This window comes from Rhinoraja longicauda, chromosome 40 (genome assembly GCF_053455715.1).
Source record: "Rhinoraja longicauda isolate Sanriku21f chromosome 40, sRhiLon1.1, whole genome shotgun sequence".
Lineage (NCBI taxonomy): Eukaryota > Metazoa > Chordata > Chondrichthyes > Rajiformes > Arhynchobatidae > Rhinoraja > Rhinoraja longicauda.
In genome coordinates, this window is record NC_135992.1 from 1,513,024 (window position 1) to 1,533,446 (window position 20,423).

General features: G+C 45.3%; 1 protein-coding gene across 1 annotated transcript in view; it reads right to left on the reverse strand.

Annotated features, from left to right (window-relative positions):
- Nucleotides 1-20,423, reverse strand: part of wbp2nl (WBP2 N-terminal like) — a 46,441-nt gene that overhangs the window by 17,393 nt on the left and 8,625 nt on the right. The window contains exons 2-4 of the mRNA XM_078430754.1: nucleotides 10,096-10,204; nucleotides 4,796-4,931; nucleotides 864-956 (exon numbers count right to left, since the gene is read on the reverse strand). Coding sequence (XP_078286880.1) covers nucleotides 864-956; nucleotides 4,796-4,931; nucleotides 10,096-10,204 — 338 coding nt within the window. The remainder of the gene's footprint in view (nucleotides 1-863; nucleotides 957-4,795; nucleotides 4,932-10,095; nucleotides 10,205-20,423) is intronic.

Sequence of the window (20,423 nt, forward strand, 5' to 3'; positions counted from 1 at the left end):
TAACTCTCTGGAGAAAAAGGAAAAGATGATGTTCCGGGTCGAGAGATGCTGTTCGACCTGGTGAGTTACTCCAGCTCTTTGTGGCTATCTGCGGTTTAAACCAGCATCTGCAGTTCCTTCCTATACATCTCACACTGTCTTGGGGAAACAACCACTTTAATTAAGGACCACTCACATCCCAATCATTCTCTCTTCTCCCCTCTCACTCTGGGCAGAGATCCAAAAGCTTCAAGACATGTACCACCGGATTCAGTAAGATCTTCTTGCCCGCCTATTATATACCCATGAACTGACCTCTGATAAGGTTTTATTCCCTATCTCCCAATCTAACTCATTGCAGCCCTTTCACTCTTTTTAACTATTGCAGTGCATGTCCGGTGCGAATTGAAATAAACTTTATGTACATTCTATGTTCGATTTTTCCCAATTACTTTCATTGGCAGGATATATGGATTTTAGTTTGAAGAAGTACTTTTGGTTGCCTTGTCCACATTGAATATGCGGAACCATTTTAGTTTAGTATAGTTTAGTTTGTTGCAGGCTAACCTGTCAGCGGACAGACGATATGTGATTATAATCGAGCCATCCACAGTGTACAGATACATGATAAAGGGAATAATGTTTAGTGCAAGATGAAAGTTCAGTAAAGTCCAATTAAAGATAGTCCGAGGGGATACAATGAGGCAGATCGTATCTCAGGACCGCTCTCCAGTTGTTGATAGGATGGTTCAGTTGCCTGGACTTCCAATGGAAGTGTTGAAACTGTGTTTGAAAATGCTTCTATCGAAGTTAACATTTTCCCTCACAATTGCAAAGGACTATGGCCTTGTGGGTAGGATCAGGTGTGGCTATTTTGAACTTACCCTGTTGAGCCACTTTGAACATCAGCTGACCAAATTCGATGGCCCCTCCACTGTTAAAAACCAACTTGAATGCTGCCTGACCTTCCCAGCCACCTGCAGGCAAAGAGAGTTCATGTTATAATTCGCACAGACAGACATTGTTAATCAAAAAAATCAGTTATTTTTTAAAATCCTCCTTTCTTCAATTACATTTCCACCACTGTATTTATTTCCTGAAGGGCCAAATAAAAGCCTCTGCACTTTGCTCAATGTTACCCTGGCAGTTCAGTTCACACATCTGGGGGTTTGTACTCATTCATCTGAAACACAACTCCTTATATCCTAAACGGCAACAAAACTCATGTATGCATCACCCCAATGGTTGCTAATCTAAAATAACTACGGGTTTGGCAAAAGCTTTATTTTTTACAGTTCTCATCGATTCAAATCTCTCCCTTTTTTTACCCCCTCATCTTGAATGGCAATTGTCAGACATCCACTTGTCTTTAATTCTGGTCTTGTGAATCCACAATATCCTTTGTTCCACCTTCAGTTGCTCTGGGACTTGGCTCTGAATTGCCTTACTGAATCTCAGGGCCTCTCCTCCTCTACTTTGACCTCATCTTGCACCTGAACTCCTGACAACCTGGTGTCAAATTATGTGTGAGAGTCACTCCTATGAATTGCTTTGAGATATTTTACTATATTCAAGGTTTAAAGGAAGTTTTGTTTTATAGAGTCATACTACGTGGAAACAGGCTCTTCGGCCCAACTTGCCCATGTTGACCCACATGCCCCATCGACACTAGTCTTAAACCTATGTCCTCTGGTTCTCGATTCCCCTACTCTGGGTAAATCTTTAACACCTGGGCAAAGATTTAACATCCTCGTAAATCTTTTCTGTTCCCTTTCCAGCTCAACAACATCTTTCTGATGACAGAGTAACCAAAACTGAACACAATATTCTAAATGTGCCCTCACCAATGTGCATTGTACAATTATAACATGACCTTCCAACTTCTATACTCAATACTCTGACCAATGAAGGCCACTGTGCCAAAAGCCTTCTTGACCACCATATCTACTTGTGATGCCACTTTCAAGGAACTGTGTACCTGCATTCTGAGATCCCTCTGCTCCACAACACTCCCCAGAGCCCTACCATTCACTGTTAAGGTCCTGCCCATGTTAAACTTCCCAAAATGCAACAACACGCACTTCTCTGTATTAAACTCCATTAACCATTCCTCAGCCCACCAGCCCAACCGATCACTATCCTGCTGCAATGTTTAACATCCATCTTCGCCATCTCCAATAGCACCCACTTTAGTGTCATCTGCGAACTTACGAATCATGACAAATAGATGACAAACAGCAATCGACCAACCCTGAGGCACACCACTCGCCACAGGCCTCCAGTCCCAAAAATAACCTTTCACCATTACCCTCTGCTTCCTTCCATGAAGCCAATTTTATATCCAGTCAACTAGCTCTCCTTGGATCCCATGCAATGTAAACTTCCCGAGCAGCCTGCCATGTGCAATCTATATGCACATCTACAGCTCTGCCCTCATCAACCTTTTTTGTCCAAAGAAAAATCAGATTTGTGAGACACGATCTCCTATGTACCAAATTGTGGTGACTATCCCTAATCAGCCATGTCCATCTAAATGCATATACACCGATCAGCCAAAACATTATGACCACCGACAGGTGAAGTGAATAACATTGGTTATCTTGTTACAATGGCACCTGTCAAGGGGAGGGGTATATTAGGCAGCAAGTGAACAGTCAGTTCTTGAAGTTGATGTGTTGGATGCAGGAGAAATGGGCAGGAGTAAAGACCTGAGCGTCTTTGACAAGGGCCAAATTGTTCTGGCCAGACGACTGGGTCAGAGCATCTCTGAAACGGCAAGGCTTGTGGGATGCTCCTGGTCAGCAGTGGTGAGTACCTACCGACAGTGGTCCGAGGAGGGACAAACCACAAACCAGCGACAGGCAGTTGGACGCGAGGGCAACGAAGGCTATCCCGTCTGGTCCGAACCGACAGAAGGTCGACTGTGGCACAAGTCACAGAAAATTTTAATGGTGGTGACGGGAGGAATGTGTCACAATACATGTGTGCATCGCACCCTGCTGTGTATGGGGCTGCGTAGCCACAGACCGGCCAGAGTGCCAATGATGACCCCTGTCCACCGTCAAATGCGTCGGAACTGGACCTTGGCACAGTGGAAGTAGATCGCCTGGTCCCGTTGAGTCCCGATTTGTTTTAGATCACGTGGATGGCCGAGTATGTGTGCACCGTTTACCTGGGGAAGTGATGGCACCAGAATGCACTGTGGGAAGACAAAGGGAGTGTGACGCTCTGGGCAACGTTCTGCTCCGAAACCCTGGGTCCGGCCATTCATGTGGACGTCAATGTGACACGTGTCACCCACCTAAACATCGTTACAGACCAGGTACACCCCTTCATGGCAATGGTATTCCCTGATGGCAGTGGCCTCTTTCAGCAGGATAATGCGCCCTGCCACACTGCACAAATTGTTCGGGAATGGTTTGGGGAACATGATGAAATGTTCACGGTGTTGCCCTGGCCTCCAAATTCTCCACATCTCAATCCGATTGAGCACCTGTGGGATGTGCTGGATCGACAAGTCCGATCCACGGCAGCTCCACCTCGCAACTTACAGGACATGGAAGGATCTGCTGCTAATGTTTTGGTGTCAGATGCCACAGGACACCTTCAGGGGTCTCGTAGAGTCCATGCCTCGGCCGGTCGGCGCTGTTTTGGCGGCACACGGAGGACCAACAGCATATTAGCAGGTCGTCATAATGTTCTGGCTCATCAGTGTATATCTAATCCCCCTTTAGTAACTTTTCAACCAGAAAGTATCCTCAATACCATACAAATGAATTTATGTACAGAATCTCTACAATTTGTAATGAGGAGGGGTTTCTCTATGTCTTTAGTCTTTCGAGATACAGCATGGAAACGAGGCCCTTCAGCGCCGACCAGCGATCACCTCGTACACTAGCATAATCCTACACACTGGGGGCAATTTACAAACGCCAATTAACCTATAAACCCGTAGGTCTTTGGAGTGTGGGAGGTAACTGGAGCACCCGGAGAAAACCCACGCGGTCAAATGGAGAACGTACAAACTCCGTACAAAGACAGCACCCGTAGTCAGGATCCGGGTCTCTGGAACAGTAAGGCAGCAACTCTACCGCTGTGCCACCGTGCCGCCATTGTCCTTGTCACGTTCTCCAAAGCCAGCTTCGTCAGCTGCTGCCAACAGTGAGATCCACACCCTTTGCAACCACCATCAGCTGAATGAGATAGCATGAACCCTCCCTGGTGGCCTTGCTTCAGCCCAGAGTGAGGTTTAAATGCTACATCCCATTCATCAACAAAGCTGCTTAACACCTCTACACCATTGCAGTACACTGTTACAACATGTATGTACTTTGCTCTCCACATTGGTGCTACATAGACATTACATGCTTGTCCACAAATATCAATATCAAATGAACCTTTAACAACTCCATTTGACCAATGTGGGGGAAATGAACTTTCTTCTGATCTCTGCTGGATTTACTAATAATCACAAATTGACATGATTTTTCCTGGCCCATAAAATCTCAGATAACAATTTGCCTTTGAGATTCAAGGGCAATTGGAGATTACTCACACTGTCAGTTAATCTGAAACATAACTGAGTCACTGGTAAGATCCGTGATGTTACACGTTGTTTTTGCCTTTCAGTTTCCATATCCAGCTTACATTGAACATACAATATAAAGAACTGCAGCTCAGGAAAAAGCCAATACCTGTGCCAAACATAATACCAAAATAACCTCTCGCTGCACATGATCCATATCCCTCCATTCCCTGCTTACTTGCTAGAATAATAGTGACAGCTCTGAACTGAACCTTTCATGAATTCACATACCTCCAGGCTCAGCATGAACGGTGCCCTTTATGTAATTAGCTGAGAAGACTGGCTGTTCAATAGAACATCCTTTTACCAGATAGAAGGGCATCATGAATGACTGCATTGGGTCCTTCCCTTTTGATACAAAGATCATCTGAAACAAGAAGAGAATTTGGGAATAGCTTGCAGATTATGTTTCAATTTATTTCCCCCGACAAATGAACAGAGATATAGGAAACAGCAATGGAGTGGAGACTATTTTGTCCCTTGGCTCTCTATACACTAGTTCCAGGTAGAATGACTGCAAAGACAATTGACAAATTATCGGACCAAGTTGTTTGTGCATCACAATGAAAACACAACGCCTCATTACAAGGAAAGGAAATTTCAAAAAGGAAATCTGCCCTTTTGCCATTTCCTGCTTCCTTTTCGCGGGTGTTTTTGCCAGATAGTCTGCTGTACTTGACAAAGGGGCTTCTTCTTCAAGTGCAAATCTCCGCTGTAAATTATGGTGCAGTGCTCAGACTCATTGCAGCCAGATCTGGTGCTCCCTTATACCTACAGACCTGCGCTTTAGTTTATTTAGAGAAACAGCAGGGTAACAGGCCTTTTGGCCCACTGAGTCCACGCCGACCCAGCACACTAACAATCCCACACACACACTAGGGACCATTTACAAGTAGCCTGCAAACCTGTCCGTTTTCAGAGTGAGGGAGAACTCAGAGAAAACCGACGCAAGTCATGGGGAGAACGTGCAAACACCGTACAGACAGCACCTATAGACAGGATTCAACCTGGGACTGGAGCTGAAAGGCAGCAGCTCTACCGCTGCACCACCCAGCGCTTGTAATTAGAGTAATGAGTTGCAATGGGTAGTGGCAGCCTGTCTCCATTTCCCCATAACTCACTTCAGCCTGGAAAATTCAGTCATTCGCACACGCCCAGCTGAAAGCAGTTAGTGCAGCAGTGACTGATCACCATCATGGTTGTTTATATCAAACATTACTTGTAAAAGATAAACACACCATACGTCAGCAGTTTGCAGTGCCCACTGCGTGTGGTGCCTACAGTGGGAACCATTTGGCGAGGGAAGATTTGGTTACAGATTTGGACATGGGGTGAAAGCAGGAATGGGGTACTGATTTAGGATGATCAGCCACGATCATATTGAATGGCGGTGTTGGCTCGAAGGGCCGAATGGCCTCCTCCTGCACCTATTTTCTATGTTTCTATTTATAAAACATTATAGGATTGCAAATACCTTGTTCAGTCTTGGTGATGTAAATCTGAAGGTAAATTTAGGTTAATCTGACTGATGAGCTTGTAGTTCTCTCCATTTTAAAATTGGATTTGCTTTAAGTTGTAACTCATTGCGTATATTGAATTAAAACTGGTACTTGAAGCGAGATTAGTAACGAGACAAAAATTAACAAGTATAAAATCTAGTTTAGTTTAGAGATACAGTGAGGAAACAGGCCCTTTGGGCCACAGAGTCTGCACCGACCAGTGATCCCCGCACATTAACACAACGCCTACACACTCTAGGGACAATGTACACTTATACCAAGTATACAAACCCAAGCCAATTAACCTACACAACTGTATACCAGTACATCTTTGGTGTGTGGCAGGAAACCAAAGATTTCAGAGAAAATCCACAGGTCACGGGGAGAACGTATAAATTCCGTACAGACAGCACCCGTAGTCGGGATCGAACCCGGATCTCTGGCGCGGCAAGATAGCAACTCTACCGCTGCGCCACCGTGCCAGTAGTTGATGCCTCATTGCTTATCAGGTTAACCTCACACAGGCATGATGATAGTTAGCGTGTGACACTGCAGCAGGTGGACAGTTCCAAGACCATGTAATGCGCAGAAAGTGATTGTAACTCCGGGAACCAGAGAAAGTTAATGAGCTACACTTGGACACTTTGTTCCAATGCATTCCTAAAAACTGAAGATTGATACAAAAAGCTGGAGTAACTCAGCGGGTCAGGCAGCATTTCTGGAGAAAAGGAATAGGTGACGTTTCGGGTCGAGACCCTCTACCCGAACATCACCTATTACTTTTCTCCAAAGATGCTGCCTGTCCCACTGAGTTACTCCAGCTTATTGTGTCTATCTTTGGTTTAAACCAGCATCTGCAGTTCCTTCCTGCACATTCCTAAAAGCTGGTCAGTCAAGGGAGAACCTCAGGTTTGATGTATTCCTTGAACTCACCGCTCTCTGGGAGAAGAAAGCCCTCCCCTCACATCCCCTCTTAATCTATCCCCCCCCCTAAGCCTCATGTGCTCGTTCTATCTACTTCTGATGTGGATGCAAGCTTCCTACAGTGTACCTTAATTTATAACCCTCAATTTTATATACCTCCATTTTGTCCCCTCTGAACCTCCTCCACTCCAGGCACAAAAGACCTAGCTTCTCCAATCTCTCCTCACAATTGAACTGCTCCATCCTAGGCATCATGCTGGTGAACAGACATAATATGCTGGAGTAACTCAGCGGTACAGGCAGTATCTTTGGATCGAAAGAATGGGTGACGTTTCGGGTCGAGACCGATCTTCAGACCTTCCGACACATCATGCTGGTGAATCTCGTCTGCACCCTCCCCATCGTAACTACATGCTTTCTAGATCTTGGGTGACCTGTATACTGAAAGGGGATTTGAGTTGAAGAGTAACGACATCTTCTTGCAATACACCGGGTCCTGTCGATAATGAATTAAGAATACTGTGTGGCGGCTCCCAAGGGTCGGGCCATACTACTACCGAACCTTCGGCACGGGAATGGACCAGTCCAGGGAGGCGGTCCGGTACCATGTATATAAGGACAAGGTTTTGGGCGCGAAGCCATTCCGGCAGACTCGACCCGTCTGATAACCGAGGTATAATAAAACATAACGTCCCCGAAATACCTGGCTCCTTGCCTTTATTTCGGGCCTCTATCGACACTCCACATTGGTGACCTCGACGGTCCATTCAGACTAGGATGGACAAACAATGGATAGCCGACCAGGCCGCAGCTGTCGACGCGGTAGCCATCAAGCTCCCGACCTTCTGGACCACCCGGGCTCGCGTTTGGTTTTACCAAGCGGAGGCCCAGTTCCAGCTGCGGTTCATGTGGCATGGTCTGCGCAAGCAGGTTGGCCACTGGGCCCGCACCTGCATTCCGTGCCAGACGGCAAAAATTCAACGCCACGTCCGGGCGCCACTCCAAGGGATCGGTCTACCCTGCCGCCGTTTCGACCAACTGCACATGGACATTGTGGGCCCGCTCCCGCCGTCCCGGGGCATCACCCACCTCCTCACGGTGGTGGACCGCTTCAAGTGGTGGCCGGAGGCCATACCACTGGCCGATACATCTACAGCCACATGCGCTCGTGCGTTGGCCGCGCACTGGATTGCTCGCTTTGGGGTGCCGGTGGTCATCTCATCGGACCGGGGGCCACAATTCACCTCCGAGCTGTGGTCGGCCATGGCCCACCTGTTGGGCGTGCGGCTGCACCACACCACGGCCTATCACCCGCAGGCAAACGGCCTGGTGGAGAGGTTCTACCGGCAGCTGAAGACAGCGCTGAAGGCGCGACTCTCCGGCCCCAACTGGATGGACGAGCTACCATGGGTCTTGCTGGGCATCCGGACTGCGCCCAAGGAAGACCTGGCTTCATCCTCAGCGGAGCTCGTCTACGGGTCCCCGCTCACGGTGCCCGGGGAGTTCGTGCCCTCGTGCCGGGGCGAGAGGAACCGCCCTCATCTACCCTACAGCGCCTCCGAGAGCGAGTTGGCAAGCTCGCACCCGTGCCGACGTCCCGCCATAGGACATTCCGCCCTTACGTGCCATCGGCCCTCCGGGACTGCACCTTTGTGTTCCTGCGCCGTGACGCCCACCGGACGCCACTCCAGAGGCCGTGTGAGGGCCCGTACCGGGTGCTGGAGCACGGACAAACAACCTTTGTCTTGGACATGGGGGGCCGGCCGGAGGCCGTGTCAATTGACCGCCTGAAGCCGGCCCACTTAGACATCGACCAACCGGTGCGGGTTGCTCACCCTTCCGGGACCCACCACCTGTCCCTCCAACTGTGCCTCCGCCGGCCCCTCTGTCGACCGATTACCGTACGCGGTCCGGTCGGGTTGTGCGACCACCAGTGCGTTTCGTGCCTCCGGTTCTGGGGGGGCGGTCCTGTGGCGGCTCCCAAGGGTCGGGCCATACTAACACCGACCCCTCGGCACGGGAATGGACCAGTCCAGGGAGGCGGTCCGGTACCATGTATATAAGGACAAGGTTTTGGGCGCGAAGCCATTCGGCAGACTCGACCCGTCTGATAACCGAGGTATAATAAAACATAACGTCCCCGAAATACCTGGCTCCTTGCCTTTATTTCGGGCCTCTATCGACGCGCCACAACTGTTTTGTTTCCATGAGGAAAATAAATACTTGAGGGATTGAAGAGATTAAGCAAACTGGAGCTCTACACTCTGGAGTTTATGAAGGAGAAGATCTAATTGAAAGCCTTGCTAGCTTACAACCCAAAGGTGTGAACATTGAATTCTCAATATCAGATAACTAACATACAAATACCCCACCCAAGTTTCTCCTCTCTCTTCCCTTTGCCCAGCCTCATGCACATCCATTTTTCCCTTTCACCTTCCCCCATTCCCTTCCACCTATATTCCTTCCCCAGACTTCACATTTTGCACTTCTTCTATCCTCATTTCATACTTTTTGTCTTTTCCTCTCTGGCCTCTGTCCAACCATATGCTAAGCACCCCCCCCCCCACCCACCCGTATCCATCTATCACTTGTCAGACTTTGTCCTGCCCATTACTCTTTTATTTTCCGCACTACTACAATCAGTCTGAAGAAGGGTCCAGACCTGAAATGTCTATCCATGTTCTCCAGAGATACTGCCTGACCTGCTGAGTTTTTCTAGCACTCTGTGTCTTTTTTTCTCATTGAAAAGTACATATTGGTTCCAGGGCATGACATGATACATTCAGGGGTTATGTTTTCCCTGGCTGGGGAGTCTAGAACCAGAGGTCAATGCCTCAACATGGGAATGGCTTGTCAGGGCTGAGATGAGAATGTTTCTTTGTTCAAATCTTTGGAACACACCTTGAAGTTGTGTTTAAGGACATATTAGATAGAATAGAAAATGTTTTAAGTTGTGTTTAAATTTCTTTGAACCTGGCAAACTATAAATATGCGAATTGCATCATTGACATTTGAAAAAATTCCATGAAGTTGCTTTTATGAAGACATCTGTAGTCAGATCAACACTTTGAGTGCGGGGTTGGAATCATTCTGTGATCAGAAACTTACCCTGTATGGGGTCAAGTAAAGAGTTCCCTTCTTGGTCCCTTTAAAGAAATCCGACTTTGCAGTCAGCTCACCGAATGACAGCTCCACATCTTTGCATTCCTTTAAAAAGCTGAAATATAAATCACAAGATTCAGCTAATAATTCTATACTTTCTCTCAAACTTAATGAATTCATCTATTTATTCCTAACCGGACATGAACTCAGCCAATATTGCTCCTATTGAGTGTCTGACCATGAGAGCTAGGTCTTGCTGAACTGTGACACGCACAGACAGTCCTCAAGTTACGACAGCGTTCTGTTCCTCAGAACTGCTCATAACCTGAATGATTTGCAAATTAAAAATGAACAGAAACTGTGTGGGAGAGGATCACAGAAACAGCCGCGGTGGGAAAACGAGCGGATGCGAGAAGCCCCGACCCCTGTGGCCTCGCCGACCCAGCAGCGAGTCTGCTCAGTGCTCCACTCTCTCCTTTACATCGGGGACCTGGGGTGGGCGGTGTAACACAAAGGAGTCCCATGTAACCTGTTTCTATGCCAGTTCAGACTCGTCAGCCGCCTGCCACTTTTGCGGGCTGGAAGAGCCTGTGTACCACGTGTACATGGAGTGTGTGAGTCTGTGTACCACGTGTACATGGAGTGTGTGAGTCTGTGTACCACGTGTACATGGAGTGTGTGAGTCTGTGTACCACGTGTACATGGAGTGTGTGAGTCTGTGTACCACGTGTACATGGAGTGTGTGTCTGTGTACCACGTGTACATGGAGTGTGTGTCTGTGTTCCACATGTACATGGAGTGTGTGAGGTTGTAGCCCTGTTCCAATATCTAAAGGGGCTGCTCCTTGCCTTCTGGCTGCACTTCACACCCACCATCCTCTTCTTTGGCCACCTTGTGCATAGGGGAGAGGGTAGGGCCGGAGATGTCCTGGTTGGGTTGCTCCTGGGCCTGGCCAAGCTGGCCATCCGCGAGTCATGGCACCAGGCGGAAGAGTGCTCTGCCCGAGCCGGCTGCCTGCCCTTTTCCCGGGGTTCATCCGCGCCTGGGTGGTGTTGGAGAGGGACCACGCGCCGTCCATGGGCACCCTGGACGATATCCAGGACCACTGGGCACCGCAGGGGGTGGAATGTATCTTTAACAAGGATTGTGATATCTAATATTCAGTTGTTTTAAGAATATTTGTTTGACTTTGAATTATGGCGGTGGATTCGTTTGTATTGCACATAGTATTGTAAATATTTGATTAAATTTATTTTTGGAAACAATCCATGCTCGGTGCTCCCAGCCGCGCTCGGCCTGACCCTGCCCAATTGTTGCAGGAACAGCAGCACCAATCCCATCCCACTGGTCTTCCCAACGCTCATACATAAGTCGGGCATTCATAACTTCAGGAGGATCTGTACTCCAATGTGTGACTGCACAGCACGGGATACATCTACTCCAAGAGAGAGCAAGCGCTTCAGTATATAAATGTTTCCCAGTTCCAGGCGTACACTGGCCCATCCCCAAACTCTACCTCCGCTACATTAACGACTGCATCGGTGCTGCCTCCTGCACCCGTGCAGAACTCACCCACTTCATCAACTTCACCACTAATTTCCATCCTGCACTCAAATTCACTTGGACCATCTCCGACATCTCCCTACCGTTTCTGGATCTCACCATCTCCATCACAGGAGACAGACTATTGACCGACTTCCACTACAAACCTACTGACTACCATAGCTATCTAGACCACACTTCTTCCCACCCTGCTTCCTGTAAAGACTATCCCCTACTCCCAATTCCTCCATCTAGGTTGCATCTGGGCCCCGGATGAGGTTTTCCATGCTAGATCATTGGAGATGTCCTTGTTCTTTAGGAAACAGGGGTTTCCCTCTTCCATTATGGATGAGGCTCTCACTAGGGTCTCCACGATATCCCACAGCTCCGCTCTTGCTCCCCCTCCCAATTCGCAACAAGGACAGAGTCCCCCTTGTCCTCACCTTCCACCCCATCAGCCGTCGCGTACAGCATATAATCCACAACACTTTTGCCACCTCCAAAGGGATCCTACTACTGGCCACATCTTCCCATCTCCACCCCTTTCAGCTTTCCGCAGAGATCATTCCCTCTGCAACTCCCTGGTCCACTCGTCCCTTCCCACCCAAACCACCCCCTCCCCAGGTACTTTCCCCTGCAACCGCAGGAGATGCAACACCTGTCCCTTTACCGCCCCCCTCAACTCCAACCAAGGACCTAGACTGTCTTTTAGGGCGAGGCAGAGGTTCACTTGCACCTCCTCCAATCTCATCTACTGTCTCTATTGTTCCAGATGTCAACTCCTGTACATCGGCGAGACCAAGCGCCGGCTCGGCTCAGTCCGCCTCAACCTACCTGATCTCCCAGTTGCTCAGAACTATAATTCCCCCATTCCCAATCTGACCTTTCTGTCCTGGGCCTCCTCCATTGTCAGAGTGAGGGCCAGTGCAAATTGGAGGAACAACACCTCATATTTTGCTTGGGTAGCTTACACCCCAACGGTATGAACATTGACTTCTCTAACTTCAAATATCCCTTGCTTTCCCTCTCTCTCCATCCCCTCCCCTTCCCAGTTCTCCCACCAGTCTTAGTCTCTGACTACATTCTATCTCTGTCCCGCCCACTCCCCCAACATCAGTCTGAAGAAGGGTCTCGACCCAAAATGTCACCCATTCCTTCTCTCTAGAGATGCTGCAAGTCCCGCTGAATTACTCCAGCGTTTTGTGTCTACCTTCAATTTAAACCAGCGTCTGCAGTTCCTTCCTACACACTCAGTATATAAATGATCAGCTTTCATTTCCCAATAGCTAAACTCACACAGTGCCGCTTCAAGCAGTGATTGATGATTAAACTGTGCTAAGCTCATTGCTCGCAGAGGAATTGTAGTCTGAGATAAACACCGGCTGATGAGTGACAGAATCAGGGATGAAAGGTCATTATTGAAAACTCTGACCTAAAGGACTCGATATTAAACTCAACAACTTTACACAACTCACCTTTTCTGTTTCCTGTAGGTCATCAGTGAAGTGCCCTCAGTTATTCTCTCTCCATTAATATTGCCCGACTTGCCAAACCTTTTCTACCGGTTTGGTTTTGCAGTTTTTAATTCTGTTGTCTGCACTCCCTCTCTCTCATATCCTCTCTCTCATATTCTCTCTCTCATATTCTCTCTCTCATATTCTCTCTCTCATATTCTCTCTCTCATATTCTCTCTCTCATATTCTCTCTCTCATATTCTCTCTCTCATATTCTCTCTCTCTCTCTCTCTCATATTCTCTCTCTCTCTCTCTCTCTCTCTCTCTCTCTCTCTCTCTCTCTCTCTCTCTCTCTCTCTCTCTCTCTCTCTCTCTCTCTCTCTCTCTCTCTCTCTCTCTCTCTCTCTCTCTCTCTCTCTCTCTCTCTCTCTCTCTCTCTCTCTCTCTCTCTCTCTCTCTCTCTCTCTCTCTCTCTCTCTCTCTCTCTCTCTCTCTCTCTCTCTCTCTCTCTCTCTCTCTCTCTCTCTCTCTCTCTCTCTCTCTCTCTCTCTCTCTCTCTCTCTCTCTCTCTCTCTCTCTCTCTCTCTCTCTCTCTCTCTCTCTCTCTCTCTCTCTCTCTCTCTCTCTCTCTCTCTCTCTCTCTCTTTCCCTTCTCTCCCCCCCCCCCCCCCCCCTCTCGTCATTTTGCTATCAAGCGGATGACTTCATTAAAACACTTCACAGTAATCCTGGCCCTATCAGAAATATTCACTTTGTCCCATCTCTTAGATTATTAAACATAGAATGATCAGGCATTAACACAAACGAGAACCAGTCTTTAAAAAACGTGTTATAATGTGGACTACAAGCTGTGATCAGTTTTTAAATGAAGAGCTTTGTATACAAATAGTATTATCTTCACAGCACAGGCTAATGGCCCACAACAGGAAGCCACTAGAGAAACAGAGAAAATAGGTGCAGGAGCAGGCCATTCGGCCCTTCAAGCCAGCACCACCATTTAATACGATCACTATAATCGTTGCACTCCTTTTCTTATGTATGATTGTGCTTGTGTAAAGTAAGATTTTAATGAATTGTATGGTAAACAAAGAATTTCACTGGATCAAAGTACATGTGACAATAAAAATACTATTGGTGCAAGGCAAAAGATTGCAATGAAGAAAAACTTGAAAGTTCAGTATTATTTTCTTTGGAGCAGAAAAATCCGATGGGTGATATCATTCAAATATACAGTGGTGATGTATAAGTGGCAAGATAGGATAGATATTGAGAATTTTTTTTCTCCACAGCAGAGTATAAAGGTTTAAAATAAGGAGATAGAAAATTTAGAGGGGAATATTGTGGAGTAACCTTTTTACCGAAAGTTGATGGAAATCTGGAATACACTGCCTGAGAGGATGTGATGGAAGGTATTCTCAACATTTAATAGGTATTTGGATGGGAACTTGAAAAGTTATGGCACAGAAGCTCGAGGCTGAGATCTAGAAATAATAATTGGTACTTGATGGCCAGCATGAACATGATCCGTTTCCATACTTTGGGACATCGACTCTATTTTGCTTACTTGGCTCTCCTACATAACAATTTCTTACACAACCTTATCCTTTCTGTCCAATTCTTTAATCGCTTCCCCATCAGTATTGATGCAGTGGGAGCAGCAAAAGTATGAATTCACGTCCTGTTTCAAAGGAGCTGAACATAAGTTCTAAAATGGCATGCATGCAGAACTGAGAGAGAGAGAGCTACACTCTTGGAGGCAATGCCTATCCGAGGAATCATTAAACCGATGATTGCTGGGACTATTCAAAGAAAGGGAAGTGTAGCTAATATCCTGGCTAAAAAAAAAAGATGGCAATGATATTTCACTGCTTTAAATTGGCTGCCGCTCATCCTACTTAGTTGCACAGTACGTGGAATTGAAAGTACTTTGTGGGTGGCTTGTGATACATTGTGCATGCACAGCTCGATTGTAATAATACTCTTTCCGCTGTGTGATTTGCACACAACAAAAAACGTTTCACTGTACCTTGTTACACATGACAATAATAAATATTGTGGATTGTTTTTTAAAATCCAAACTATCTTTTCAGACTCTTTCCTTTGCCTTTTAACTTGAAAGAATAGATTTCAAAATACCTGCCCAAAAGTTAACTGAATTGATGGATACTTTCTTTATACTTGAATTCATGCGTCAATGTAATTATAATGCGCTAACCATTTTGTCTGAGCCACACATTGTCAGCTCTCTGATGAAACAGCATTGCACTAATCTACATAAATCTAGTAAGCAGATTACTGCATGTAGGATCATGAATCATTACAGTATGTATTTCAGCAAGGTCAGAGGGAATAAAGTTCACTGACTGAAAGCATGAAACTAACAGACTAATAGGCTAGTAAACTGTACAGAATAATTATGGAACTGTCTTATGGCTTAATTCATTACAAGTGTGACCTAGGCTAAATAGCTGCATATCAGGCATTAAGCATGACTGGGCTCATTGGCAAAGAGGTATACAGCAAAAGGTGTTGATCTCTGACTTTTTGAATAAACCCACAAGCTCCAATACAAGTAAGCTTTGTATTAGTAAACACCATTCACTGGGTGAATTGCCCAGGCCCTGAAAAGCGACCAAAGGATTCATTGGTCAGAATGGTGCTAAATCCAGTTAATTGCAACACTGCAGACCCTATCATATATTCGAGAAGCAAAATAATATTGCTGACTTTATGTTACTGAAAGACACAAGGAGCTGCAGATGCTGGAATCTTGCATAGAACGGACGTTGCCAGAGTAATTTAGTGGGTCAAGCAAGATCACTGGATGACATGGATAAACAGCATTCCTGGTCAGGACCTTCTTCAGACCATCTGAAAAACGTCACTGATACATGTCCTCCAGAGATGTTGCCTGTCCCCGCTGAGTTACTCCAGCACTGTATTCTATATTACTGATGAATGATGGTAGGATTTTTGGCAATCCAGATTTGAAAATTATCAAAAGCTATCCCAGAGATGCAAAAGCAATGAAAAATGGATGACATAATGCAGGAGATAAAATTTTGAGTATAACATATGGAAACCTGTGGATTTATACCAAATCTTATTAAAACATGAGAGTTATGGTTAGTGCTCAATGGCCTACTTTAGGAATGATATTCAGGTCTTGCAGCAGGTCCAGTGACAACTCACTACTTACACCGAGGATGTGATTGATTGTTTTGTAACTCCTGGTAGTTCAAAATGACCCAAATGTAGAAAGTGGAAAGTGCTCAGGGAATCAGTTAATGATTCAGACCAATGATTTTTTATCAAAACTAAAAGATATTTGAGACATTTTTATGAACTGTTTTAGTGAATAGAATTGATTTATAGGAAATAATCTCTTACCTCTAGAATTTATTGCTATGATATCTGCAAGCCACAAATAACTAAATTAACTGGGAATGCAAATGACAAAGTTGTTTTGGATTGTGGTCATTGTTGTAAGGTAAGAGAAATAGCACCTGACTTGCACAAAACAATCCACGATGTGACATTGAACAAGTGTTTCAGTCCCATAGACTCTGTACTGGAGTCATTCAGTACAGAAACTAATGCAACTGCCCCACATTAGGTTTGCATCCTTCTATCCCTCACCTCATCCTGCGGCCTCTTGTTTTTGGAAAACAAACATGGCCTTAATTTAGTGTATCATCTGAACACACCTTCAGTCATTTATACAAAGTGACACCTAGATTTCTCTATCCAATGCTCTGGACCAACCTTTGATCCCACACATTTCTACTAAGAAGGATGGGTGACATCAACTAAGCCACAGCAAAAACTCTGAAAATTCACCAAATTTTAAGATATCTGTTCAGTTCAGTTTAGTTTATTGTCACATGTACCGAGGTACAGTGAAAAGCTTTTGCTCATGAACTCCACGTACAAGACAGGATGAGATGCTTCTTTTAACGCGAGAAACTAGTAAATCCAGACAGATTTGGTATGAGAACTCAAAAGGTGCAGAAGCCAAACATCCAGGTACAGTAGGTCATGAGGAAAATAAAAAGTATGCTGTCCAGTACGAAAAGGAAGTCAGGCCAGATTGTACATGTTTTTAGCAAGACGGGCTACTACAAGGAATTTTGGACTGTGTACTTAGAAGTAGACATAGGTTTGTGCTGTGCAAATCCATTCAATTCATTCCTGGGATAGATAGAGATTAAGATTGCTTTATCTGATTGGAACAGAAAAGAATAGATGGTGATCTCAATGAGACACGTGATTTTACAAAGTAAATGCTCAGAGGCTGTTTCCTCCAGCTGGAGTGTAAAACATTCAGGGTATCGGGATAAGGGGCAAGGCATTCAGGGCTAAAACCTATCTTTAGAATTCTATCTACCTCAAACAGTATATTCACTGTTGAGATCAATAGTCTTCTGGATAAAGAGGAGATAGGAAGAAATGAGAAAGGAGAAATTTAAAATAGATCTCAGGGCGAAGATTTTCCAGGCGGAGTGTAGTGAATATCTGGAATGAGCTACCAAAGGATGTGGTGGTGGTGGTAGATGCAATTACATTGTATAAAAGGAATTTGGATAGGAAAGGGAAATGATCTTAATATGGATAAATGGGATCAGTGTGGACAGGCGTCATGGTCAGCATGGACAAGGTGTGCTAAATGGGCTCATATCTGTGCTGTATGCTTCCATGATTCTATATAAATAGATTTGAGGAATAGGATGAGTCATAACCAATGGCAATTAGATCACATCCACGTGTGAATGTGTGTACAATTAATGTTTCCATCTTTACTTGTCTACAATTAATGTTTGCATGCATTTAAATATAATGCTGTTTCAATGCACTTAGGTTAAATTTTCTTGGCCAGTTTAGAGATACGGCGTGGAAAAAGGCCTTTCGGCCCACCGAGTCTGCACTGACCAGCGATCCATGCACATTAACACTATCCCACACACACGAGGGACTATTTTTACAAGTATACCAAGCCAATTAACCTGCAAACTTGTACGTCTTTGGAGTGTGGGAGGAAACTGAAGTTCTCAGAGAAAGCCCACGTGGTCACGGGGAGAACGTACAAACTCCGTACAGACATATCACCAAAGGTTTCATAATTTTTCTTTTCTAGTATTTACCATAAGGCTTAAAAAAAATAGACACAGATGTATTTGGAGATGGAATGGTCACACTGTGTTAAGGAAATAGATGCAGTGCAGAATTGTAGAGAAGATTTACAAAATTTATGCCAGAAATATAGGAGTACACGTATCAAGAAAGGACAAACAAACTGGATCCATTTTCTCCTCAGAAAAACCTTCAGGGTATTTAATATTTTGAAAAGTTTGGCAAAACGTAAAGATATTATATAGAAAAGCATACTACTCTTATAGAGGGTCAATAAATTAATTGTACAAATAACCATAAACAGAAATGATCTAATTGCTGTTTTTCATTACAGAAAAAATGCAGGGTGAAAAAATGTGGGATCTAAATATTCCTGAGTATTTAATATTTAGAAAGGACAAGCAAAAATGAAATAGTGGTGAGGGTAGGGCAGCCAATATTGGATGACACCAGTACATTAGTGGGAAGTTTCTTGGCTTGGGAGGTCAATGGTATAGAATTACAATTAATGTTTGGATGATGAGGAAGGTATAAGGTGGTATCAGAAAGCAAGAGAGTCTCCATATATTATTCAATGTGAGAATGAGTTTAGCCAGGCAAATGAAGGTGCTGGTGAACTGTCTGGACCTCTGTTTAAGGAAGCAGAGTGCCCTCAGGCCATGCTGGTGTGAGATGGAGTTATAAAGATGAGCCAGTTGGGACCAACAAATTGGAAAGTGTGAAAGTTGTGGAAAGCATCGGAGGTATCACAGATGTGAGTGGAAATAGCCTGGGGAAGGATGGAGCTAAGTTAGGAAGATACTTGTTCAGGGGGCAGGGAGCAGACTGAAAGAATGGATCTGTGTGGATAACCCTGCTTGTGGATCTTGGGCAGAAGATCACAGGGTCGGGGGGCTATATAACTGGAGCTGTGGAGGGAAGACCTCCCAAGGAAATTAGATGTTTGACTTTCTGGGAGAAAAGTGCTTGAAGGTCAGTGATGGGAACATAGCTCAGAGGAAGGTATAAGGTGGTATCCAAAAGCTTACATTTGCCCTCCGAGATATATGACTGGTTGTAGAATCTTTTTTGTTTGTTTTTGTCATACACTTGCTTCATTCCAGTTCGTCTACATGTGAAGCCATGAGATTGGCAATGTATTAAATGAATATTTCTCATCTGTATTTACCTTGGAGAAAGACATGGATTTTTGAAAACTCAGGGAAGTATTGAAGAAAGTCCACTTTGCAGAAGAGGACGTGCTGGAGTGCTTCAAATGCTTTAAGGCCAAACTTGGATCTGATCCAGTGTATCCCAAGGATTAGGTGGAAGCTGGGGAAAATTGCAGTGCTACTTTCAGAGAATATTATACAATCAATAGTCACAGGTGAGATGTTGGGAGACCAGACTATTAGTTTAGTTTAGAGATACAGCACCGAGGCCCACCGAGTCTGCGTCGATCACGGTCCCCACACACTAACACTATCCTACATACACTAGGGACAATTTAAATTTATATCAAGTCAAGTAGTCTACAAACCTGCACACCTTTGGAGTGTGGGAGGGAATCGGAGCACCCGGGGAAAACCCACGCAGGTCACGGGGAGAACGTACAAATTCCATACAGACAAACACCCATAGTCAGGTTCAAACCTGGGAATCTGGCCCTGTGAGGCAGCAACTCTATCGCTGTGCCACCCAATGACTTTGAACCGCAGGCAGTTGGGTGTTGTGAGAGGTCCATGTACAGTTAAATAGCTTTACCACTGCACCACCGCCATAAAAAGGGGGCCGGATGTTGTACCTCTATTTAAGAACAGCAGCAAGGAAAAGCCTGGGAATTACAGGTTGGTGAGCCAAACATCAGTGATGGAAACTTTATTGGAGAGGATTCTGAGAGACAGGATTCAAACCCATTTGGAAAGGCAAGGACTGATTTGGGCGTATGGCTCTGTGCATGGTAAGTCTCAAAAATTTGATTGAGGTATTGGAAGTAGTGACCAAGAAGATTGATAAAGGCAGTGCAGTAGATATTGTCCAGATGGACTTTAGCAAGGCATTTGACTGCGTAACACGTTAGGTTGCTTCGGAAGATTTGATCACATGGGGTTCCAAGCATGGAGACAACATTTATTGATGGTTGGAGACAAAATGGTGGTGTAGGATTTTTTTTTTTCAAGTGGTGGATTTCAACAAGTGGCGTACAACAAGGATTGTGAAGGAAAGAAT